The 18,833-nt window shown below is 38.3% G+C and overlaps 1 protein-coding gene across 1 annotated transcript; it reads left to right on the top strand.

Annotated features, from left to right (window-relative positions):
• Positions 1–15,131: 15,131 nt before the first annotated feature.
• On the top strand, positions 15,132–16,110 carry LCE3C (late cornified envelope 3C). Its single transcript, XM_001135198.6, has 2 exons — positions 15,132–15,182; positions 15,605–16,110. Exon 2 carries the CDS (start codon positions 15,622–15,624, stop codon positions 15,904–15,906), a length of 285 nt encoding a protein of 94 aa, XP_001135198.1. The 5' UTR covers positions 15,132–15,182; positions 15,605–15,621; the 3' UTR covers positions 15,907–16,110.
• The last annotated feature ends 2,723 nt before the right edge of the window (positions 16,111–18,833 follow it).

Genomic DNA, 18,833 nt, shown 5'->3' with positions numbered 1-18,833 from the left:
CCCTATCACCGCAGTAGGAGAACTACTGCAGCTGCTGTTTCTTCTGGGTGGTAAGACTTGCAGCCAGGGCCACCTGGTGTGGAGACCCGGTATTAGTCTGTATGTGTCATTCATGGGTGCTCCAGCCTGCTCCCCTGAGACTGTGCTGCAGCAGGGCAATTTCTGCTCCATGCTCCCACAGATCTTCAGACATTCAGGACTCCACTTGTCTGGATCAGCAGCCTGAGCTGCCCCATTCTTCCAGTGCAGATTGTGGTAAAGCAGGGCCCTCTATGCTCTATGCCTAGGCAGATATTCAGGCATCTGGAGCACCCACTCTCCTGGATTAGGAGTTCAAGCTGCCCCCCAACACTTCCATGCAGAGAACTTGGGGCCAAGGAGGTTTCCCAGCTCCAGGCCTAGGCACCCCACTGGGAGCCTTTCTCCCTTGGTGCTGGTGCTTGTGCCTGCCATTGGAGGATCTGTTAGTGGGCTGCCCAATGTGGCTCTACCCATCTTTGTATGCCCCCAAGGACTTAGCAGGGAGCTCAAACCACTGAGCACCCCACAGATCAGCCAATTGCCTGAGGCAATTCAGAGCTTCTGTCCGTAAACAAGTATCAAATATATATCTATTTGCATTGGCCACTGCTGGCTTTTACTCATAAGCACCATCTACTGGCCTGTAGGTCAAACTGATCAGCCCAAAATAAAACCTGCCAATAGAAGTGCCTAGGGCATAGGGCTACAGAAGTAGTCAAAAGACCCTAGCCAACATTTTCTACAGTCACACCTTCTAGGGAGGAAGGGGGAAGGAAAAAAAAAAAAAAGAACAAATCAATAAAATTATAGGGAAATAAATAAAGAAAAAATCTTATCCACATGAAAATATTTACATAGAAGTGCTAGCTAGCATCACCAGATGAGAAAGAACTAGCACAAGGACTCTGGTACCATGAAAAGTCTGAATGTCGTGACACCTCCAAAAGATCTTCAGCAATGGTCCCTAACCAAAATGAAATCTCAGGAATTACATATAACAAATTCAAAACATGAATTGCAACAAAGCACAATGAGATCGAAGACAAGGTTGAAAATCAACATAAAGAAACTTCTAAAGCAATGCAGAAAATAAAGGAAGAGATAAAAAATCTTAAATCAATCAGAGATTCTGAATTTAAAAACTCACTTAAAGAAATTCAAAATATGATTGAAAGCTTTACCACTAGACTAGACCAAGCAGAAGAAAGAATTTCACTGGTATGAATACCAATCTTTTGAACTAATCCAGTCAGACAAGAATAAAGAAAAAAGAATTTAAAAAACGAACAAAGTCTTTGAGGAAGGATATTCTGTAAAGCAACCAAACCTACAAATTACTGGCATTTCCAAGAGAGAAGGAGAAAGAGTAAACAACCTGGAAAGTATATTTGAGGGAATAACTCAAGGAAATTCCCCTCATCTTGCTAAAGAGGTAGACATTAAGTCACAAGAAATATAGAGAATGTGTGCAAGATACTATACAAAACAAACATCACCAAGGCAGGTAGTCACCAGACTGTCCAAGATTAATGCTAAAGAAAAAAATCTTAAAGGCAGCTAGAGAAAAAGGTCAGACCACATACAAAGGGAAGCCCATCAGGCTAACTGCAGAGTTCTCAGCAGAAAACATACAAATCAGAAGACATTGGGGGCTCATTTTCAGCATCCTTAAAGAAAAGAAATTCCAACCAAGAATTTAATCCCCTATCAAACTATGCTTCATAAGCAAAGAAGAAATAAAATATTTTCCAGACCAATGATTACTAAGGGAATTTGTTACCACTAGACTAACCTTACAAGAAATCTTTAAAGGAGTTCTAAACATGGAAACAAAAGAACAATACCTGGTCCACAAAAACACAGTTAAGTACATAGCTTGCAGACCCCATGAAGCAGCTACACAATAGAAACTACAAAGCAGCCAGCTCACAACTTCACAATAAAAAATTCACATATCAATATGTGGGCTTGAGTGTAAATGGTCTGCATGCCCAATTTAAATGGCACAGAATGGCAGGTAGGATGAAAAAGCAAGACTTATCCATCTGATGTCTTCAAGAGACCCATCTCAAATGTAGCGACAATTATAGGCTCAAAGGGGTTGGAAAAGGATCTATCATGCAAATGGAAAACAAAACAAAGTGGGAGTCAATATTCTTAGATAAAATAGACTTTAAATCAACAAAAACTAAGAAAAAAAACCAAAGAAGGCAATTACATAAAAATAATGCATTCAATTAAACAATAAGATTTGACTATCCTAAATATATATGCATTCAACACTGGGGCACTCCAGTTCATAAAACAAGTACTTCTAGGTATATGAAAAGAACTTAGCCACACAATGATAGTGAGGACTTCAACACTCCACTGGCAGTGTTAGACACATTATCGAGGCAGAAAACTAACAAATTCTGGACTTAAATTGGACACTTGATGAATTGGGTTAACAAACTTCTACAGAGTACTTCACCCATTAATCACAAAATAAATTCTTCTCACCTGCACATGGAACATACTCCAAGATTAACCACATGCTCAGCCATAAGGTGAGTCTCAATAAATTTAAAAAAATTGAAATCATACAATTTATACTTTTGGACCACAGTGGAATAAAAACAAAAGTCAATACTAAGGAGATGTCTCAAAACCAAACAATTACATGGAAATTAAACAGCTTGTTTCTGAATGAATTTGGGGGAAACAACAAAATTAAGGCAGACATAAAAAATTCTTTGAAATAAATGAAAACAGAGATGAAACATCCAAAAAGTTAACAACCTAACATCACTCCTAGAGGAACTAGGGAAATGAGAACAAATTAACCCAAAGTTAGAAGAAAAGAAATAACTAAAATCAGAGCAAAACTGAATGAAATTAAGATCCAAAACCACACAACTTCCCAAGACTAAATCAGGAAGAAACTGAAAACTTGACCAGACCAACATGGAGCTCCAAAATGGAATTAGTAATAAAAAAACCCTACCAACCAAAAAAAGCCCTAGACCAGATGGATTCATAGCTGAATTCTACCAGAGGTACAAAGAATAGCTGGTACCCATTCTACTAAAACTATTCCAAAAAATTGAGGAGGAAGGACTCCTCCCTAACTCATTCTATGAGTCCAGCATCATTCTGATACTAAAAATCTGGGAAAGATACAATGAAAAAGAAAAATATAGGTCAATATCTCAGATGAACAGACACAAAAATCCTCAACAAAATACTAGCAAGCTGAATCCAGCAGCACACCAGAAAGTTAATTAACCACAATCAAGTAGGCCTTATTCCTGGCATGTAGGTTTGGTTCAACATATGCAAATCAATATAAGTGATTCACCTCATAAACAGAATTAAAAACAAAAACCTTATGATTGTCTCAATAGTGCAGAAAAATCTTTTGATAAAACCTAACATCTTGTCATAAAAACCCTCCACAAACTAGGCATTGAAGGAACATACCTCAAAATAATAAGAGCCATTTATGACGAACTCACAATCAACATCATACAGAATGTGTAGAATCTGGAAGCATTCCCCTTAAGAACATGAAGACAAGTAGGCTCCTTCTCACCACTCCTATTAAATCTAGTACTGGAAATTCTAGTCAGAGCAATCAGGCAAAAGAAAGAAATAAAAGACATCCAAATAGGAAAAGAGTAAGTCAAATTATCTCTTTTCTCTGATTCTGTACCTAGAAAACCCTAAAGACTCTGCCCTAAGTTTCCTAGAACTGATAAGCAACTTCAGTAAAGTTTCAGGATACAAAATCAACACACAAAAATAAGTAGCACTTCTACTCACCAATTATGTTCAAACTAAGAGCCAAATAAAGAATGCAATCCATTTACAATAGACCCCCAAAAATACCTAGGCATACATCTAACCAAGATGGTGAAAGATCTCTATAAGGAAGACTAAAAATCACTACTGAAAGAAATAGTAGATGACACAAACAAATGGGAAAACATTCCATGCTCTTGGATTGGAAGAATCAATGTCGTTATAATGACCATATCGCCTGAAAAAATCTACAGATTCAACACTATTCCTATCAAACTACCAATATAATTTTTCATGGAATTTTAATAAAAACTACTCTATATTCAATATGGAACCAAAAATGAGCCAAAATAGCCAAGGCAATTCTAAGCAAAAAGAACAAATTTGGAAGCATCATATTACCCAACTTAAACCATACTGTAAGGCCACTAACCAAAACAGCATGGTACTGGTACAAAAACAGACATATAGACCAAAAGAACAGACAGATTACCTAGAAATAAAGCAATACCTCTATAGCCAGCTGATTTTTGACAAAGTCAACAAAAATAAGCAATAGGGAAAGGATTCCCTATTCAATAAATTATGCTGGGATAACTGGCTATCCATATGCGGAAGAATGAATCTGGACCCCTACCATTCATCATATACAAAAATTAACTCAAGGTGAATTAAAAATGTAAATGTAAGACCTCAAACTATAAAAATTCTGGAAGAAAGCCAAAGAAATACAATTCTGAACATCAGCCTTGGCAAAGAATTTATGATTTAGTCCTCAAAGGCAATTGCAACAACAAGAAAAGTCAAGTGGGACCTAATTAAACTAAAGAGCTTCTGCACAGCAAAAGAAACCATCGCAGAGTAAACAGACAACCTACAGAATAGGAGGAAATATTCACAAACTATGCATACAACACAGTTCTAATATCCAGAATCTTTAAGGAATTTAAACAATTCGACAGGCAAAAAAACCCCACAAATAACCCCATTAAAAAGTGGGCAAAGGACATGAACAGACACTTCTCAAAAGAAGGCATATAAGCGGCCAATAAACATACTCAATATCACTAATCATCAGAGAAATGCAAATCAAAACCACATGAGATACTGTCTCACAACAGTTAGAATGGCTATTATTAAAAAGTCAAAAAATAACAGATACTGGCAAGGTTGTGCAGAAAAGGAAATGCTTGTACACTGCTGGTGGGAATGTAAATTAGTTCAGCCACTGTGGAAAGCGGTTTGGAGATTTCTCAGAGAACTTAAAACAGAAATGCTATTCGACCTGGCAATCTCATTACTGGGTATATATCCAAAGGAAAGTAAACTGTTCTACCAATAATAATAGTAATAATAATAACCTATACACTCTTAAATTCATCACAGCACAATTCACAATAGCAAAGACATGGAATCAGCCTAGATGCCCATCAACAGTGGATTGGAAAATTATAACGTGGTACATATACACCATGGAATATTACACAGCCATAGAAAAGAATGAAATCATGTCTTTTGCAGCAGTGTAGATCCAACTGGATGCCATTATCCTAAGAAAATTAATGCAGGAACAGAAAACCAAATACTTCATGTTCTCACTTATAAGTGGGAGCTAAATACTGGATACACATAAACATAATGATGGCAACAATAGACACTAGACAACTAGAAGGGGAGAGAGGAAAGGATGCAAGGAGTGGAAAACTACTATTGGGTATATGCTCACTACCTGAGTGATGGGATCATTTGTACCCAAACCTTAACATTGTGTAACATACTAATGTAAACAATCTGCTCGTGTACACCTGAATCTAAAATAAAAGTTGAAACTATAAAAACAACATCAAAAAATTCTGTCAGAATGTCATTGGAATTTTGATAGACATTGCAGTAAATCTGTAGATTGCTTTGGGGAATATGGACACTTTATTCATTTATTTATTTTAATGTATATTATTTTTAATTGACAAACTAGAATTGTATTACATTTATTGAGTACAATGTAATGTTTTGACATTTTGTGTAGTGATATATTTGAAATTTGCTCTCTCTATTTTGAACTAAGCCATACATAATTATTGACTGTATTCACTCTCCTGTGTGATAGATCTTAAAACATATCCCTGCTGTCTAGCTAAAAATTTTAAGTTTTTGATTAACAAATCCCCAAGTCCTTTGCTGCCCTCTCCCTCTAGCCTCTGTTAACTACCATTATACTGTCTGCTTCTATGAATTCAGCTATTTTTAGATTCTATAAATAAGTGAGATCATGCATTGTCTTTCCATATCTGGCTTATTTCACTTAGTGTAATGTCCTTTAGGTTCATCCATGTTGTCACAAATGACGGGATTTCCTTATTTTATAAGGCTGAGTAGTAGTCTATTGTGTACGTATACTACATTTTCTTTCTCCATTGATAGACACAGGTTTATTCCATATCTTAGATACTGTAATTAATGCTGTAATAAATATGGGAATGTAGATATCCCTTTGATACAACGATTTCAATGCCTTGGATATATTTTCAGAAGTAAGATTGCTGAATCATATTTTAGTTCTATTTTTAGTTTTTTCAGGAACATACATATCATTTTGTATAATGTTTATTATAATTTACATTCCCACCAACAGTGTACAAGTGTTCCCTTTTCTCTGCATTCTCACCAACACTTTTCTTTTCTTTTCTTTTCTTTTAGATATATAAGCCATTCTAACAGGTGTGAGTTGTTATCTTACTGTGGTTTTAATTTGCATTTTCCTGATAATTAGTGATGCTGAGGTTTTTTTTTTACCTAAACCCGTTGGTCATCCCTAGGTCTTTGTTTGAGAAGTGTCTGTTAAAGTTCTTTCCCCATGTTCAAATTTTTTTTCTTGCTACTGAGTTGAGTTCATTACATATTTTGGATATTAACCCTTTATCAGATATATGGTTTGCAAATTTGTTTTCCACTCTGTGGGTTGTCTGTTCACTTTGTTAATTGGTTCTTTGGCTGTGCAGAAGGTTTTTAGTTTAACTAACAAAAGCAATCCAATTTTTCTATTTTTGCTTTCGTTGCCTGAGCTTTCAGGGTCATATTCAAAAAATTATTGCCCCGAGCAATGTCATGGAGCTTTCACCCTGTGTTTTCTTCTAATAGTTTTAAAGTTTCAGGTATTATGTTTATGTCTTTAATCCATTTTGAGTTTATTTTTGTGTATGCTGCAAAATAAGGGTCTAATTTCACTTTTATGCATGATAACCAGTTTTCCCAGCACTACTTATTGAAGAGACTGTCCTTTACCCATTGTGTGTTCTTGTTACCTTTGTCAAAAGTCAATCGACTGTGAACGCTTAGGTTTATTCCCTGGCTTTCTACTCAATTGTTCCATTTGTCTATGTGTCTGTTTTTATGCAAGCACTGTGCTGTTTTTACTACTGTAGCTTTGTAGTAGATTTCAAAAATAGGTCAGGTGATATCCCCAGCTTTGTTATTTTTGTTCAAGATTGCCTTGAACTGTTTGTGGTCTTTTGTGCTTTCACGTGAATTTAAAGATTATTTTTGGCCTGGCGTGGTGGCTCACACCTGTAATCCCAGCACTTTGGGAGGCCGAGACGGGCGGATCACAAGGTCAGGCGATCGAGACCATCGTGGCTAACACGGTGAAACCCCGTCTCTACTAAACATACGAAAAAATTAGCTGGGCGTAGTGGCGGGCACCTGTAGTCCCAGCTACTCGGGATGCTGAGGCAGGAGAATGGCGTGAACCCTGGAGGCGGAGCTTGCAGTGAGCCGAGATCGCGCCACTGCACTCCAGCCTGGGCGACAGAGCGAGACTCCGTCTCAAAAAAAAAAAAAAAAAAAAAAAAAAAGACTTTTTTTTTTCTATTTCTGTGAAAATGGCAATGGAATTTTGATGTAAGTTGTATTGCATCTACAGATCACTTCGAGTAATATGAACATTTTAACAATGTTAATTTTTTCAAACCATGAACATATTTTTATATGTGTTTTCTTAAATTTATTTGATTAGTGTTTTAATAGTCTTTAGTATACACTTTTTTCACCTCCTTAGTTAAATTTACACCTAAGTATTTTATTTTCTTTTTTTGCTGATATAAGTGGGATTGTTTCCTTAGTTTTCTGCTTGGATAACTCATTAGTGTATAGAACACTACTTATTTTCATATGTTGATTTTGTGGCCTGCAACTTTACTGAATTTATCAGTTCTAACAAGTTTTTGGTGGACTCTTTAGAATTTTCTTTATATGAGATTATATTGTCAGCAAATAGAAACACTTTCATTAATTCCTTTTGTCTTAGGATTCCTTTTATTTCTTTCTCTTGCCTAGTTGCTCTGGTTAGGACTTCCAGAACTACGTTGTAAAGAACTGTGAGAGTGGGCCTCCTTCTTTTATTCCTAATCTTAGAGAAAAAGCTTTCAACTTTTCATGATTAAGTACGATGTTTGCTATAGGTTTGTCAGATGTGGCTTTTATTGTTTTGAGGTACATTTCCTTTATACCTATTCTATTGAGAGTTTTTATCATGAAAGGATATTGAGTTTTGTCATATGCTTTTTCTGCATCTAATGAGTTGATTACAGGTTTTTATTCTTCATTTTATTAGTGGAATGAGTCACATATATTCATTTGTATTTTTTGAACCATCCTCGCAGCCCAGGGTAAATCCCATTTGATCAGGGCAGATGATTCGTTTAACATGCGGTTGCATTTGGTTTGCTAGCAGTTTGGTAAGGATTTTTGCGTTTAGGTTTATCAAAGACATTGGCCTGCAATTTTTTTTTTCTTGGAGTGTCCTTGTCTGGATTTGGTATCAGAGTAATGTTGGTCTTGTAAAATGAGTTTGAAAGTATTCCTTCTTCTTCAATATTTTGGAAGAGTTTCAGAAGGATTGGTATACAATCTTCTTTAAGAGATTGGTAGAATTTATTTCTAAAGCCACCCAGTCCTGGGCATTTCTTTGATAGGAGCCTGTTACTGATTTAATCCCTTATTTATTGCTGATTTGATCCCTTTACTCACTATTGGTCTGTTAAGGTTTTCTATTCATGAGTCAGTTTTGTTAGGTTGTATGTGTTTAGGAATTTATAAATTTCTTCTAGATATCCAATTATCTGGCATACAATTGTTATAATCATTTGTATTTCTGTGGCATCAGTTATAATGTGTCCACTTTCATTTCTGATTTTTATTTCTTTGAGCCTTCTTTCTTTTTTTCTTAGTTAGTCTAGCTAAGGTTTGTCGATTTTGTTTATCTTTAAAAAAACACAATTATTTGTTTCATTAATTTTTTTCTGCTGTTTTCCTAGGCTCTATTTTATTTATTTCTGCTTGGATCTTTGTCATTCCTTTCCTTCTCTTAACTTTGGGCTTAGTTTGTTCTTCTTTTTCTAGTTCCTTGAGATGTAACATTACATTGTTTATTTGAGATCTTTCGTCTTTTTGATATAGACATTTATTGTTATTATTTTCCCTCTTAGCACTGCTTTTGCTGCATCCCACAAAATTTGTTTTGTTGTGTTTTCATTTTTGTTTATCTCAAGGCATTTTTTGATTTTCTTTTTTTATTTCTTCTGTGACCCATTGGTTTTTAAGAGCATCTTGCTTGATTTTCACATATTTTAAAATTTTATAAGGTTTCTCCTGTTACAGATTTCTAGTTTGATGTCATTGGTTGGTTGGTATAATCTTCCGAGATTTGTTAAGAATTGTTTTGTGGCCTAACATACAGTCTATTTTAGAGAATATTCTATGTGCTCCTGAGAAGAAAGTATATTCTGTTGCTGTTTGGTGGAATGTTTTGTATGTGTCTGTTAGTTCTCTTTGGTCTGAGGTGTAATTCAAGCCTAGTGTTCCCTTATTAACTTTCTGCTTAGATGAGCTGTCTATTGTTGAAAGTAGAGTATTGAGATTTCCTGTTGTTATGGTATTGCAGTCTATCATTCCCTTCAGAAAATTTAATAATTGCATTGGTATATATGTGCTCTTATGTTGGGTGCATATATATTTACAATTATATTCTTTTGATGGCTTAGCACTTTCTATTGTCGTAAAATGACCTACTCAGTCTTTTTTATAGTTTTTGACTTAAAGTATATTTTATATGCTATAAGTATAGCTACCATGCTCTCTTTGTTTCCATTTTTATGAAGTATCTTTTCCCATCCCTTCATGTTCAGTCTATGTATGTCCTTAGAAGGAAAGTGAGTCTCTTGTAGGCAGCATATGGTTTGATCTTTAAAAAATCTATTGAGCTCCTCTGTGTTTTGATTAGATAACTTAATCCTGTTACATTCAAGATAATTTTTGATAGTTTAAACTTACTACCATTATTTTCTTAATTGTTTTCTGGTTGTTTTCTTGATCTTTTGTTTCTTTCTTAATTTCTTGTTCTCTTCCTTTGTGGCTTATAGTTTTCTGTGGTGGTCTTCTTTGATTTTTTTTTAATATTTTGTTCTACAGGATTTTGCTTTATGGCTACCATGGGGCTTATATAAAACATCCTAAATTTGAAACAGGCTATTTTAAGCTAATAACTTTAATTACAAACAGAACTGCACATTAATTCCCTCCTTCCCCTTGTATACTTTTGATATTTACCTAGTTTTATAATTTATATCTCTTAATTATTTATTGTAGCTACAGTTATTTTTAATAGTTCTTTTTTTAATCCTCATAGGACAGATAAAATTATTTTATGCTTCACCCTTACAGTTTTAGAATATTCTGAATATGATTACATAGTCATATTACTTATACCATTGAGATATTTACTTTTGTGTTTTTTTATTAATTAGCAGCTTTTCATTTTAGCTTGAAGAACTCCCTTTAGCAATTCCTATGGAGCAGGCCTAGTGATGATGAATTCCCTTAGCTTTTGTTTGTCTGAGAAAGTTTTTATTTCTGCCTAATTTCTGAAGAGCAGACTTTCCAGGTAATGTATCCTTGGTTAGCACTTTTTTCTTCAGAATTTTGAATATATTGTTCTACTTTCTCATGGCCTGCAGAATTTCTGCCAGGAAAGCTGTTAACAGCTGTATTGGGACTGCTTTGAATGTGATGTTTCTTATCTCTTGGGGTTTTTTTTTGTCTTTCATTTTTGATAATTTTATTCTAGAATTTTTTGATAATTTTATTCTAGAATTAATGTTTGGGTTGAATTTACTTGGAGACTTATGAGCTTCCTATACCTGAATGCTGTCATCTTTCTTCAGATTTTGAAAATTTTTAGTCATTATTACCTTAAATGTGCTTTCTGGGCCTTTGTCTCTCTCTTCTTCTTCTTCAGAAACTCCTATTATGTGGAGGTTAATTCTCTTAATAGTGTCCCATAATTTCTGTAGGTCTTTTCCATTCTTTTTTCTTTTTACTCCTCTAACTGGATAATTTCAAATATCCTATCTTCAAGTTATTCTTTCTTCCACTTGATCAAGTCTGCTGTTGAAGCTTTCTATTGAATTTTATAGTTCTGTTATTACATACTTTATCTCTAGGATTTCTATTTTTATTGTTTCTATTTATTTGGCAATCTCCTCATTTTGTTTTATAAATTGTTTTCCACATTTAATTTAGTTTTTTATCTGTATTTACTTGTAGTCCCCTATAAGTAATACGACTATGTATCATATTCAGAATATTCTAAAGCTGTAACAGTGAAGTATAAAAAAGCTTTATCTCTCCTGTGAAGATTAAAAAGACACAACTATTAAAAATAACTGTAGGTACAATAAATTATTAACGGATACATTTTATAAAACTAGGTGAATTTTTTTTTTTTTTTTTGAGATAGAGTCTTGCTCCGTCACCCAGGCTGGAGTGCAGTGGCATGATCTCGGCTCACTGCAACCTCTGTCTCCCAGGCTCAAGCAATTCTCCTGCCTCAACCTCCCAAATAGCTGGGACTACAGGTGCATGCTGCCACACACGACTAATTTTTTGTTTTTTAGTAGAGACGGGGTTTCACCGCGTTTAAGATAATTGTTCTGAATTCTTCATCAGTCATTTTATAAATCTTCACTTCTTCAGGATCCCTTATTGGAGATTTATTAATTTCCTTATGATGATGATGTATTTTTTCAGATTTTTCATAATCCTTGTGTCCTTGCATTGCTGCCCAACCATTTGAGGAAATGGCCAACTATTCCGCCTTTGTTGTGTTATTTGGCCATGGTATACCTTCACTATTTGATCAAACCTGGAATTCTGATTAAGCAAGTTGGTGGTGACCTTGAACGGGAAGACCTTGCTGTCATGCTCTCTAGCTGGGCTGAACTGTTAACTGTACTGGTTGAGTAGGATTTCTGGCTCTGTTCCATGGTCTGGTGAGAGAACTGGCTGGACTCTATAATAAGACAGAGCTGCTGGCTGAAATTGCCTCTGATTGAGCAGTATTGTTGGTTGTCTTCCTTAGATGGCCAGTACTACAGTTTTGAATATGTAGTTGGGCAAGGCCATGTTTTAGGTGTCAAGGCTGAACAAAGACTCTGAGATTGCTACCTAACCATGCAGGGTGACAGGACCAGAGGCTGTGCTCCACAGATACACATGGGCATGGGTTCAGCTCTAATCCTGGGATGACCTAAGGCAGAGCACCATGGCTTGATATATTAGCCACTTGGATGCTGGGCCTGGGTGGAACAGATGCTCCTTCTACAGTTAATTGCCACCATGCCCCTGTTTTCTGGCCTTAGGAAGCGTTAAGGAGCACAAAGGGCAGGGCTTGACTGGGTGAAAGCTTGGCAGCTGGGAATGGTTGGGGCCAGATGTTCTCTTTGCAGGTAATTGCCATCCTACCCTTATCTCCTGGCCTGGGGAAGTTTCAAGGGGAGCACTGGGGCTGAGTGTGGAAGCTGAGCAGAGATTCAAACCTGGCAGACTAATCAACTGTGCTTCTTGTTGAGCATTGCAAGCCTCTCTGGTGGTGTGCCTCTGCTGGCCAGAATGCAGAGCAACTATCAAGACCCCTGAACTGGTCACTATGAGTCTCACCCTGTTCTGAGTTTCTAAATAAACAATGCTAATGTTTCCTGTGGGATAAGACAAGAGAGTTTCTTCTGCGAAGGATTCCAGAATGGTGGGAAAGCTGAATGTTCATTCTCAACTCTCTCTTCCCTCTGTAAAAGCCATGGGTTCTGGGAATCCTCTTATGTGTGATGTGCTGGCTTGAGGGAGGGACAGTGTGGTCAAAGTAAAACCTCCTCTTGCTCTATGTGTGTGGTTTTTCTCAGTACTGTGGTCCAAGGGGATGTCTGTGCCTCACTTCAAGTTCTGAGATATTCACAAGGGTATTCTTGTCTGCTGTTGGTTGCTAGTTGGATTTCTGTGGTGGGACTTCTGGAGTCAGAGAATTCCTATTCTATTCTATTTCTAACATCTCCCCTAATATGAACATTTTAGCAACATTCACTTTTCCAGTCTGTGAACATGTAATATCTTTCTATTTGTGTCTTCATTTTCTTTCCTCAATGTTTTATAGTTTTTAGTATACAGATCTTTCACTTCTTTGGTAAAATTTATTCCTAAGTATTTTTTGGATGATATTATAAATGGGATTTTTAACTTCTTTTTTTGGATAGTTGTTATGGTATGTGTAAGTGCTACTGATTTCTGTATGTTGATTTTGTATTAAAGTCTTAAACATAAGACCTGAAATTTTAAAACTACTGGAGTAAAACACAGGGGGAAAACTTCTTGACATTAGACCTGGGCAAATATTATTTTTGAATTTTGACCCTAAAAGTACAGGCAACAAAATAAAAAATAGACAAATGTGGTTGCATCAAAGTAAAAAGCTTCTGCAAAATAAAGCAAACAATTAATGGAGTGAAGAGACAACATACAGTATGTGATAAAATATCTGTGAACTACACATCTGATAATGAGTTAATATTCAAAATATTTTAGAAACTCAAACAACTCAATAGCAAGAAAACACATAAACCAATCAAAAAAGTGGGCACAGGGAGTTTCCCAAAAGAAGCCATACAAATGGCCTACAGTATATATAAAAAAGTGCTCAACGTCGCTAATAATCAGGGAAATGCAAGTTAAAAACACAATATCACCTCACATCTGCTAGAATGGCTATTATCAAAAGACAAGAAATAACAAGTATTGGCAAAGATTTGGAGAAAAGGGAACCTTTTTACAGTATTAGTGGGAATGTAAAGTAGTATGGCCATTGTGGAAAACAGTGTGAAGTTTCCTTAAAAAATTAAAAATGAAACTACTATGTGATTCAACAATCCCACTACTGGGTATATATCTAAAGGAAATGAAATCAGTATTTTGAAGAGATATCTGCACTCCCAAATTTATTGCAACATTGTTTACTACAGTCAAGATATAGAATCAACCTAAGTGTCCTTTAGTGGGTAAATGGATTAAAAAACATGTTATATAAGTGTAATGGAATACAACTCAGCCTTATATAAAAAGGGAAGTTTCTAATTTGTGACAACATGTATAAACCTGAAAGATATTATGCTAAGTAAAATAAGCCAGATATAGAAAGACAAATATTCGTGATCTCACTTATATGTGGAATCCTAAAAAGTCGAGTGCGTGGAAGTAGAAATGATCATTATCAGGGGTTGGGTTGGGGAGTGGGGAAGAACTGGGGAGATGTTGGTCAAAGGATACAAAATTTCAATAAGACCAGAGTAATAAATTCAGGAGATTTATTGTACAGCATGATGACTATAACAATGTATTGTATTTTTGAAAATTTCTAAAACAGTAGACTTTGAGTGGTCTTATTACAAAAAATGGTAAGTGTGTCCAGCTGTCATTCCTGAAGAACACCTGAAAACCATCACCCTTTGGGACCATCAGTGCAATAGAGGACTGACTTACAAAGGCTGTGGTCTTAGGCTTGAAGTCTTTTTAAACACTTCTGTGATAGTGCTTATTCCATCAGATCAAATATATTTACTTTTCTGAGTGATAGTCCATTTAGGCTGTAAGGTGCTCAATGGAAGAAATATGTCCAATACATCTCCATACTACTACTGTTGAAAGAAGTAAAACGAACAGAGCTTGTGAATGAACAAGCAGAGGTGGGCAGGAGGTACAGGGTGGACCAGAGTGGGAAGTACTTCTGCAGTCATGAGGACATCCTGCTTCCATCTTATTAAATCTTTAGGCATGTGCCCAGGAAGACACAGGGGTCATCTTGTTACACCTTTAGGCACATGCTGAGGAAGCAGGCAACTGGGAAGTGTCTGGTGCTGTCACCTCCCTGGTTGTGAAAGCAGCAGCATACTCAGGTAGTGCATCATCGTGTACACTGCACGGGATAAAAGGGCTCCTACCCTGGGCTTCTCATCCACAGCATCCTTAGGAGCAGCCTTCTTCTCCTACTTCCTCTGCATCTGGTGAGTGGCCAGCAGGGGACAGATCCTCAGCTGGGAGTGTTTGGGAAAGAGAGGCCCAGAAGTGAAATGGAACCATCAGAAAGAAGCCCACAGTGGGCAGCAGTGGGGGAGGTGATGGAGAATAAGGAGCCTCTAAGGCACATGTCAGGGACCCGTGAGCTGCAAAAGCCGCAGGACCTTAGGATTCCTTCACATTCTTGTTTGGAGCATGTTGTCAGTAATGCACATAGATCCATTTTATATTCTTAAGGATGCTTTATCCAAATGCATGTGTAGCATTCCCTCTACTACATTCCCATTTCTGCCCCACAGATCTTGGCTTAGAAAGTGGCTTCATCAAGGGGGTCAGTGTGTGACAAACCCAAAAATAAGGAGATGGTCTGAGGGTTCTGTGCTCTAATGTTTCTATTATTCTGTTCAAGGTAAAATTCCTGCAAAGATGTCCTGCCAGCAGAACCAGCAGCAGTGCCAGCCCCCTCCCAAGTGTCCCTCACCCAAGTGTCCCCCAAAGAGCCCAGCACAGTGTCTGCCTCCACCCTCTTCTGACTGTGCTCTAAGCTCCGGGGGCTGTGGCCCCAGTTCTGAAAGTGGCTGCTGCCTGAGCCACCACAGGCACTGCAGGTCCCATCAATGCCGGCGCCAGAGATCCAACTCCTGTGACAAGGGCAGTGGTCAGCAAGGCGGGGGCTCCTGCTGTGGCCATGGCTCTGGGGGCTGCTGCTGACCTGGATCCTGATGATGAGACAAGTAATCTTTGGAGGAAACAAGGATCCCAAGGGCCCAGGAAAAGCTCCATCCTGATGCATGCTTTTCCAGATACTTTGTTCTGGCTTTCACAAGCTGAGCTGGGGGTGTTCCTGTTGAGTATCCAAGCTGTCCCCAGAAGGTGCTTCCTGTCTGGTGTATAGAATCTCACAGTTCCCTCATCCCTGCCCCTGCCAAGGATTGGCAGTTCCCTGTGCCTAACCCTGCCAAAAAATAAAGCTTCTTGTTCTCATTACCACGGTGTCTCACTTGTTAGGAAACTATCCAGGATTTATCCATCCAGGCCAGGTTCTCCTGTCACCTGAACTCACAGGACCTTAGAAAGCCAGAGATTTAAGTGTGTTACCCCTGGTAGAGGTGACCCCAGAGAGCTGACCTCATGCTCAGGCAAGTAACTGGCTGTGTTCTCCCAGCCAACCCTCTGTCATCACAGGACACTTGCTCAGCCTCAGACCTGTGTAGTTTTTGCTCTGATGACAAACAGAGGGGCGAGGAATTGGGAGCCTCATGGAGGGGAGGAAAGGTTGATGGGCACCATCACCAGGATGGGTATGGAGCCTCCCAAGCCAGGCATCAGGGTTGGGGCTGTGGAGAAACCCATTTGTGGACATCTGCTGCATTCCATAGGAACAGAAAGGGCCCCCCATTACAGTTCTGGGGTGTTCTGAAACTTGAGAACTTACTCCTCTGTTGTTGCATCCCAATGACTACAGATTTTACTCCTAAGAAGCAAAAGTGGTCACTCAGCTATATTCAGCCCCACAATCTGGCTACCATGAGAAAGTGCTTGGTCTATCTCTTTTAAATGTCTCTTTGCAGGACAGAGGCCACTGAAGGGACCCTTAACATTATGAGTAAAGTGGCCACCCAAGAGTATTTCAAGGGATAATTCCTGAAAATACTTCCAAGACAGAGACAGGGATCATGTGCCGGAGGCAGGAAAATGCTGCTGAGAATATCAATACCTAAACCTACCCTCTCCCCAGTCCACATTTAGAGCCACCCTCTTTCCTACGGCCCAGTGCCTTTATGCTCCCACAGGCATCACTATTTCAGTTTGCTAGGGTGGGCTGTCAGGCAGAATGAGAAGACAAAAATTATAACCCCAATAGTGAACATAATTCAATTTTTGTTGACAATTATAATTTAATTTAAATATGTATAAAGTTTGATTACAGCCTGACTGATTTATCTTGAAAAATATCTAGAAAAAGGTACTTATTTTAATATTAGAGATTAATTGAATGAGAAATTTATCTAAAATTAAAATGAAATTCACAGGGAAAATAGCATTCAGTTTGCATCAATTCTCCGTACCCAAAATATAGACATGATCAGGTCAGCTCCATTACATGAGATGCACCCAGCACTACCATCAACCTCAAAAGCAGCAACACATATCAAAGTCATCTTCATCAAGCCCATCCATTATCATGCATGCTTGCAGAACTTCATTTCGAGTCCAAGCAGATGAATGACTCCTCCCTCCGTGTTTTCATGGTCTTCAAATAAAGAGCACACATTCCCTAGGTTTTGATGGAAGGTCATGCCTTTTGTAATGTGCTTACTGTGACTCTTGGCACTCCAATTGTTGTACTTTCCTTCTCCATATTTGCCCCTCAATCAGGTATTCATTTGGCTCCCCTCCTCTCCTGCCCAGGGGCCTATGTTACCTCCTGGGTACCAGTGAGGCTCTTTCAAGGGTCCTCATCTCCGCTGACTTTACGCTTCCATCTGTTTTACACACAGCCCATTCTGAATGTCCAGCATCCTTACCTCAGTCACCACCCCAACAGCAAGTGCTGATCACATCTGATGCTTGATTTTCCTAAGGGAACATTACAGAAAAAAGTAGATGGGCAAAGAACCATGGACTTTGTGGGTAGTCATTTACATTGCAGTACTTATCTCGTGGAAGCAGTCTCCCTATTTACTTGACTGCCTGTGCAGTTAGACAGTTAATTTCTATAGGTCAGGTGATATGTCATATTGAACTCTACCTTCCACCACAATGCATGGAGCATGGCATATTTTAAGCACACATGTAGGCCTGGGTGGAAGGTGTACAAGTGAGGACCAGGGCTTCCTGTGTCAAACATGCCATCCTGTTCCTGGGAAGACGGTGAAGGCCTGGACCTGGGCTGGGGTGTTTGGTGCTGTCACCTCCCCAAGCAACCCATTCATGCTGCCCCTCACAATCTAGCAGCTCTGTCTTGGGCTTCGCAGACCATGGACTTCTTTCGAATAAGCTTTCTCTTGCTGCCATGAAATCAGGTGGATGTCTAGCTGGAGACAGGACCTGAGCTGGAAGACCTAGGAAGACAAGCCTGGGTTTCTTCCATCAGGGGAGAAAGAAGCAGAGGGTATGGGATGGAGGCAGCAGGAAGGGTGTGGGGTTAATGGGCACCCTTCCGGGATGTATCAGGTGTCCTGTGACTGTGAAGGTCATGGGTCTTCAGCACACCCTCATCTTCTTCCTATATATGTCCTGAGAGATGCACCGATCTCACCAGACATCATCAAGGAAGCTTTACCCAAACAGGTTTATTCTCCTCTGTGATTACGTGAAGATAGGACACCTCAGGTGCTCAATTAGAAAAGACCCAGTATCATTTTGTAGCAGGTGACCAAAGAGAAAAGAACATCTTTCCAGGATAAACTAACTCCAAATTGATTTTCATTTCCTCCCTATATATATATATATATACATATATATATATATATATATTTTTTTTTTTTTGAGATGGAGTCTCGCTCTGTCACCCAGGCTAGAGTGCAGTGGCGTGATCTCGGCTCACTGCCAGCTCTGCCTCCCGGGTTCACGCCATTCTCCTGCCTCAGCCTCCCGAGTAGCTGGGACTACAGGTGCCCGCCACCACGCTGGGC

Source organism: Pan troglodytes, chromosome 1 (genome assembly GCF_028858775.2).
Source record: "Pan troglodytes isolate AG18354 chromosome 1, NHGRI_mPanTro3-v2.0_pri, whole genome shotgun sequence".
Lineage (NCBI taxonomy): Eukaryota > Metazoa > Chordata > Mammalia > Primates > Hominidae > Pan > Pan troglodytes.
The sequence above is the reverse complement of the archived record's forward strand: the minus strand, read 5'-3'. Positions and strand labels throughout refer to the sequence as shown.

What these genes read in the sequence shown, in the direction of transcription:
- LCE3C (XM_001135198.6), top strand. Translation starts at nt 15,622, where the DNA reads ATGTCCTGCCAGCAGAACCAGCAGCAGTGCCAGCCCCCTCCCAAGTGT.